Genomic DNA, 7,789 nt, shown 5'->3' with positions numbered 1-7,789 from the left:
AAGACAAAAGAAAAAACAAAATGGACATTGAATCTCACAGACATTCATTATAATGACACACCAAACAACAATGATGAAGATTTTTCCCGCTTGAAAGTTCTTTGAAGCCTTGGCTATAAGATGAAACAATCCAAAACATTCTTACTAATGCAAATCAAAAGTTATGGACATTTTTCTACAAATAAGTCCTTTGATTTTTCAACCCAAAAAGTCACTTGTGCCATTCTTTAAAGCAGTTCCTGTCAGCGGTGAAACGGAGGAGTGTCAGCAGTAGTAGTAGTAGGAGTAAACAGGAGGAGTGATAGGTCCTGTTTTCAGTGTAAAATCTATGTTGTTTTCGACCAGTCGACAACACAGCGTCTGATTGGTACAAGTCTGTAACAATTGCCTCTGATTGGTCAAAGTGTATCAGCGATGGACAGCTAGAAGTCCGCTAACAACAACAGGAGCCTTTTACGTGTTGGAAAACGGGATAAAAATGATCATCAAAGTCATTCAATGTTGGATTCATCATCATGGACATGTTGTACAAAGTCTCCGAAAGGACACTGAAGTTCCAGGCCGCGGTAGAAATCTTCTGAAAGGACCACGGTCGCACGGAAGCCCGGCCTGGAACAGCGCAAGGGTTAGCTTCCCGCCAGAACAAACCGTAAGTTGCTGATCAAATGTTATGAGGACTTTTATAACATGACGCATTTTCTGTCGCGTACGACAGGTTCGGGTTAAACAAATCATTGTGTTATCTTTGACATCCTTGAGTGAACACTGAAGCAGACGTTGAAAGGCAAAAGTGTGGCAAAAAGGTGAAAGCGTGATGGGGAGTGTGTACTAATGGGAAGCAGGTGTGTAGGCATTGGGTTGAGGCAGAGACACCGAGGACAACTTGTGGTCAGGTGAGGGACTGCAGGGAATGACTGAAGAGGTTAGAAGAAATGAAGTGATTTTATCAGTTAACTAATTTGCTGTTCAGCTAAGGTTGCATCAGCAATTACTTTGAGAGATACTAATTTAAGACATTAAAGCCCACAGTGTGTAATTTTTGTTCTTTTCTGGCAGCATCTGGTGGCAAAGTGGAATATGAGCACACAAGTACATTTACTCAAGTAATGTACCTAAAAGAAATTTTGGTCGAACTTACAACCAACTCAGTAATTCTAATGAGTCCAATCAGCTTTAAGTAAACCTGAGGCAGAGCTAGACCTGCTCGTCCTCCGGGACCCCGGAGCCGTCCGTAGCTTGGTTAAGTAGCAAAGATAACGTTACCCAGCTAATGTGGCTCCCCATGAAATGATATGCTGCCTTTTTTTGAATAAACCAGAGCTGCGTTTCGCGGGAAGACTGAAGAGATCGTTGACGTGATGACAGTGGAGGAATTCAGTGATGACTCATTCACATTTAAGCTCACTGCCCATCAAAAAACATGGGGAGAGCTCAGGCCTTCCATTAGATAACATCCCCTTTGAAATATTGTCATAATTAAAATGAATTTCATAAAACAAAGTGTAATCTGTAATCGACTAAGGGGTGCAGAGTGAGAGGAGATTCAATTCGTTTTATTATCCTGGGGGGGGGGGGGGCGGTTGCACGCACGCTTACACGCACGCACACACACAGACACACGCACACACACACACACACACGCACGCACACACAAACACACGCACGCACGTCAACGCTAGTCGGGGTGTGTGCTGGGGAAGCACCGCTGTGGGCATCAGTGCTCTCTGCTCCCGGGCAACGAGCAGGTCCTAGCGCCCCCCTCAGTCGACCGCCTCCACCCTCCGTCCAGTCCTCGGCACCGCGGCTCTGTCAGTTCCTCTCCCCGCTCCCCTGAGCGATGCGGTGCTGAGCCGGTCGTGTGAGCATCGTGAAGGACACGCGGACGGACGGACGGACGCTACGGAAGGTGAGCACACGGGGGAAAACTCTGTTTTATCATTTTCTACATCCTTTGACATGAACGTGCAGAGGAGCCGGTCGCTGCGTCTTGACAGCGGGGTCGATCAGTGTTGTTGACACCAGGCTGAGGGGGACGCGGAGGAGAGAACCTCCGCAATGCAGCCACTGGTAAACGACGTGGCTGCGAAGAAACTGCATCTTTTTTCGTGTGCATGTGTTCGTCCCTAAGGACAGAATCCGACACACGCTGTGTGCGCAATGTACGACTTCTCGTGGGGGCGCTCCATGTTACATGATCCCGCCAGGTACTTCCCCGAGTCAGAGCCCTGCGTTCGGTGATGCATGCGGTGCTCGGTAAACCGCCCATCATCGCAGGGTGGTGTTGTCAGGGCGACGTCAGGTGCAGGAGGAAGGTGCCATGGGCGCGTCCCGAGCGACACACCGGACTGTGGGCGTCAGACAGCGGAGGGGACATGCTCCTGCCACATGTTGTCCAAGGTGAGGGTTGGGTTCGCTTGCAGGGCGCTCTCCATCAATCTCCATCAATTTGTATTGATTTTCGACGCGTGAGAAATAGGCAGGATGCAGGTTTTTTGCACGTGCAATTCAAACAGGAAATATCATGTGTTTATGTGAATACATCATTTGTATTGGTGATTTAGATCCATCTCAATGGATGCTCAGTTAATAGCCACGGTGGTCTGGTCACCATGTGGTGTTGGGAAGTCAAGACATGAACACTGTATCATATGACGGTTTTTAGAAAAGCGAAGTTCTAGTTTCCATAATGCTGTTAAATGTTGACTCGAGTGCTCCGGTCAGAATAAGATTTACGCTTGTAACAGTGATTCACGATGTAATCAGCACCACCTAACTAGAAGAGAAAACGGGCATCTCAGGGGCGCCTTTGTTTGCCACTTGCAGGTAGCAAACCGAATCATCCATCCATCCATCGTCTACCGCTTTATCCATGTAAGGGGCGCGGGGGGGGGGGGGGGGGGGGCTGCAGCCAATCCCAGCTGACATTGGGCGAGAGGCGGGGTTCACCCTGGACAGGTCGCCAGCCTATCACAGGGCCACACACAGAGACGGACAACCATTCAGTCTCACATTCACACCTACGGTCAATTTAGAGTCTCCAATGAACCTAACCCCATTCTGCATGTCTTTGGACTGTGGGAGGAAGCCGGAGAACCCGGAGAGAACCCACGCATACACGGGGAGAACATGCAAACTCCACACAGAAAGGCCCTGGTTGGTTTGAACCGGGACTCGAACCCAGAACCTTCTTGCTGTGAGGCAAAAGTAATAACCACTACACAGCTCCAAAACGAATCAGCACCTTCTATTTTGGACTTCTGGTCTCAGGTTAACTCATGTGCACTGTGGGTTTATGGATTGGTTTTGTGTTTCTGGGCAGTGTGCACTAAAATATCTTTTGCTTAGACTTTCCTCTTTTTTTTGCAATTCGGTGAGAGATTCTTCAACGTGTGTTTGTCCTGACAGAGCCATGAAGGTGGCACAACATGTCAGTGGGTTTCCATCCGACTGTCAGGGGAAGCACTTTACAAATCTTGTAAGCCCGGCTACTGTTAATGCATCCTGCGCTGTCCCTCACTCACCCTGAGGACAGAGCCTCTCCTTCATGCTACATTTAGGTGTATGAATTTTACTCTGCTCAGAAGCAGGCCATTTGTTAACTGCTGCGTGCAAAGCAGCATCTTGGTTCTGTGCCCGCTTGCTCTACAACAAAATGTCATAATATGGAGTTTTGAGTTTTGAAATGAGCCTTTCCCTGCCAGCACATTGTCTGAAATGTTTACATAATTCGGTGGCCTATAAGACGAGGCTGCTCTGTGATGCATGTCAAGGCTTCGGCTTCAGCCTCCATTAGTGTCACATCCAAATGACTCAACATAACTCTACACTAACTTCTGTGGTTTGATGCTTGAGGCGCACACTTCAGGGAATCATGTATGGAGGTACACGGGGCGACCTCAGGTGAGGTAGAGGCCTGGGCTGTCAGCCTCCACACCTCAGTCAGCATGTAACTTGTAAACAACAATACAAGGGCGAGAGAGGTTGGTTTACCACATCTCGTGCATGAAATGTTCCTGCAAATCTATCCAGTGCATGAAGATTTATATATTCGGCTAGACAATGAATTTTTTATTCCCCCCCATCTCCTTGAAACACCGTCGTCTTAATTCAACCAGCATAGTGTTGGTGCTCAAAGAAGAATCCTGGATGTTTGCCATCTAAGATTAAGCTTAATTTTGGAGTCGTTTTAGGAGATGAGATTTGTTTCCAGATGTCCTTCAGAACCATGCGCGACAAATTCCTGGGCAAAGAGTCAAAGGACTCGTTGAATAGAGGGAGATGGATTCGAAAAGACTCTAAACTGATTGGCAACGCTGGAGTTTGGCATCAGCGGGGCTCTCGTTTGTTAGGCACAGTTTGTTCTGTCGCAACGAATGCAGTGTCAGTCCTCCTTAAGAGAATATGTCCTCCAGACTTGTTTAATTGTTAAAGTGAAGGCACTAGGAGAGGTGATATTGCAAGACGAGACAACCAATGCACATGAACATTGTGTGTAGAAACGCACAGACACCAGCCTTTATTGCTGCAGTTGTCTACATTGTGTGTACAAGTGCGTCTCTCTGTCCTACTGACAAAACACGTGATGCTCTCTCGTGACTCAACGCTTTCCTTTAGATTGCTCAGCAATTCACGCACCAGTGATAAATGGGGAGATCCACTTATGGTACGATAGTGAGGCAAAGACATGACGTCTTCAGTGTTTGCCTGGAGACAGACCTCTCCTCTGTTCATGCCTGAGGAGCAGAAAAGGCCTCAGTCCCCATCTGCCATCCCTTGCTATCTGGATTCAGCGCCGGCAATTGAATCTCCCACTGTGGACCAATCGTGCTCTCTGCGTGCACGAGACCCATTGGTCTTATGTGGAGGGACAGAGCTAAGTGGGGAAAACTCCTAGGCACAGTGCACATTTGTATCCCACTTGATGATCACGCATCTAAATTGTGGCACGCTCACTCCAACCAGGGTGTTGCTTAATTGCAATTGCAACACTTAGCGGAAATCCAACCAATCCCAGTGTACTCAGTTCTGCAATTTTGTCATGTCACAGCAACTTTTCCACAAATTTGACCCGTCATCTTAGTTTCCTGTGAGTTTCACCAATCATCGAAGTCCCCCGTGCGAACATGTGTACGTCAAGAAATTCAGTCACCCGGTTTCTGGTTGTGGAAACGTAGCGGATGGTCATTTACCTCTTGCATTTACCAGCAAAAACGACCTGCAAGTTTTTAAAGACCATGCAAGGCAATTCCAAGATGCTCTGCACAAAAGTGGGGGTAACTAGTTTTGCTGTTTGTCTGTAAAGTTGTAGTGGACCACAAACACACAGCAGTGATCAGTTGACAATCCCTTTGACACTCTGACATGTAACAGACAAGGCGAATGACCATGACAGAGGCTGTTGCATCGAGATCTATTGCTGAGAGAATTAAGGTGAGTTAGATTAGATATGAATGGTTAGCATATGGATTGGTTAGTATGCGGTAAATATAAATTACAAAGTGACAGAGTTTAGGAATTAAAAGTCTCAAATAAAATGTTTGAACATAAAACCTAATTTGGCAATTTTCACTTGCTTATAAAATTGAATTGCAAAAAACTGTTAAAAACACGTTATACTTTTAGGTGACGGTTAAGCTGTTACTGATGTAAGTTTGCTAGTTCACTTTGTTTGAATGAATAAGGTTTGTTTGCAGAGGATGATGTTCTATCTCTTGGGCTGTTGTTGGTTTTTGAATCTAATGATCTCAAATAGTTACTCTCATCACATCAGCAGGCTGGTTGATTCTAAACCCCAGAGCTCATGTGAATAATCATTCAGCCACGTTGGATTGAAGTTGTTTTTGTGTGTTTGTGTGTGCACACTTGCAAATCAAAGTGTGTGAGTGTGACACATCTAGCTCTTCTGCAGTCTATGATTTGTAACCTTCCATATACATGTTTAGGACAAAATACAACATATCCTACAAAGATTATCTTTTGTTGATCAATACAAATGCAGCACATTGCTGAAGCTAAAAAAATACATTTATTCGATAGCATCTGCTGTCCTTTTGTCTATTTATAGCACTAAAGCTCCTGGAGAAAGATAGTGTTCGTTTACTGACAAGTTAAAACATTTTTGGGGTTATAAAAAAACATATACTCCCCTTACGATTCGGAGTGTCTTTCATGATAGATCATTTAATCTGTTCCACTTTTTTATCAGTGTGGTTTGATTTGCTGATAAAGTGTCGAGCAGCCTCAGTGACTCACGTGCTCCCTGCGTTTTGTCCGTCTGCCAAAGTGATGTCTCTTTCAAAATGTGATTGCTCCGTTTCCATTAAGATAATGTGGACCGGACAAGCAGGTAGTGTTCGGAAATTGCCTGGTATCTCCCCTCGCCATTCACAGGGGAAATAGAATGACATTGATCAATGTCATCAGTTTGTGTTGTCCTGCAGCGGGTAGATGCTTCAGGTTGACGAGGATTTGTCACTGGCCTGTTGGAGCAGGTGAAGATCAATCATTCATAGACACACTTTAAATAATATTGAGAAATGAGAATAAGAGTGATCTATTCAAGATGTTGCTGATGAACTGAGTAAATGACACTACTGTCACCCTGTCCTATTATTTTGAAACACGGTATCTTATTTTGAAATGAACCTCTTCATTGTTTGGTTCGTGGCCATCTGCAGGTTTTGAAATATTGAGTTGATTTCTGCTATATTTAGGATCAGTTAGAATCTGTAACTAGGTTACATCTGACAAGATTCCATGTCTTTTCTCTGGGTTCCTTGCTCAGTTTTCTCTGTGATATTTTTAGACTTTACAATCAAAGAAAATCTTTTGGGATTTATGAACTCATTTAGAAGGAGATTACAAATGTGTGACCTTTGCCCTCTAATTTCTGCTTTCCGTGATAAGATTTGACTTTCTTCATGACAATGTCGGCAGAGAAAAAATAGTTTTGTTTGCTTACAAGTATGGCAAACCTTATCTGGCCTCACTGGGATGAATTCCGTTTCAAGACTTATTTACTCATCAAATGGCTTATTGCATTTGAGTTGTTGTTAGCCAGTACTGAAGTGGCAAAAGTGACAGGACTGCTGGGTCAAAGAGTTCAGAGTTCAAACGATATTCCCCCTAATGAAGTAGTCAATTTTAAGCGGCTTAATGTGAACGAGTCTTAATTAATGTTCCCCTCAAAGTGTCAGATTACTCGACACTGCACTGAGCAGAAATATTGTGTTACACACAGTGGACTAAATTCTCACAGGGGAGTTTTTGAGCCATCTGTTTCTGCACCCTTATGGGTGCAGTCAGATACACTGTTCACAGGCCTGTTGAGAAGCTGTGCAGCCAGACAACACTACATGCTGTTGTCGTTCAGGAAGAGATGACTTGCATTTCAATGCAATTTGAGAATCAGTGGCATATGTCCGTTTTATTCTCTGGCATTTCACACAGAGTGCTGCAATGTGGAAAACTTATGCTGACGATTATGAGTAAATTATCTTATCGTCTTCGAGATGTTTCGATTGTTTTCATGGTGTTTGAGTCTTTGTGAAAGCTCGAAAAACGTAGGGATACTTTTTTTTTGTCTGTAGAAGCTGTTTTGGATTCAAAGGTTGAATCTGAAACAATCACCTTTGTTGCTAATCTTACCTTTAAAACCATATCCCCTCTGACATATTGTAATTTATTCCCTAATCTGCACACGAAAGCTAGTGCTTAGCAGCATTTTTGGAGATCAGATTACCTCTGTGTCCTTCGCCATTGATATCCTCAGCAATGGACTACATTGTTT

General features: G+C 44.6%; 1 protein-coding gene across 3 annotated transcripts in view; it reads left to right on the top strand.

Annotated features, from left to right (window-relative positions):
• Positions 1-524: 524 nt before the first annotated feature.
• Positions 525-7,789, top strand: part of LOC118315527 (contactin-1a-like) — a 62,424-nt gene continuing 55,159 nt past the window's right edge. The window contains exon 1 of one of the 3 annotated variants that reach the window (XM_035642878.2): positions 525-649. Coding sequence is in view for 1 of the 3 variants with exons in the window: in XM_035642874.2 (XP_035498767.2) it covers positions 2,238-2,397 (160 nt within the window). In the remaining 2 variants the exon portion in view is untranslated. Of the gene's footprint in view, positions 650-1,715; positions 1,907-2,222; positions 2,398-7,789 lie in introns of those variants that run through there. The other 2 variants (XM_035642875.2, XM_035642874.2) reach the window with 2 other exon arrangements.

Source organism: Scophthalmus maximus, chromosome 7 (genome assembly GCF_022379125.1).
Source record: "Scophthalmus maximus strain ysfricsl-2021 chromosome 7, ASM2237912v1, whole genome shotgun sequence".
Taxonomy (NCBI): domain Eukaryota; kingdom Metazoa; phylum Chordata; class Actinopteri; order Pleuronectiformes; family Scophthalmidae; genus Scophthalmus; species Scophthalmus maximus.
The sequence above is the reverse complement of the archived record's forward strand: the minus strand, read 5'-3'. Positions and strand labels throughout refer to the sequence as shown.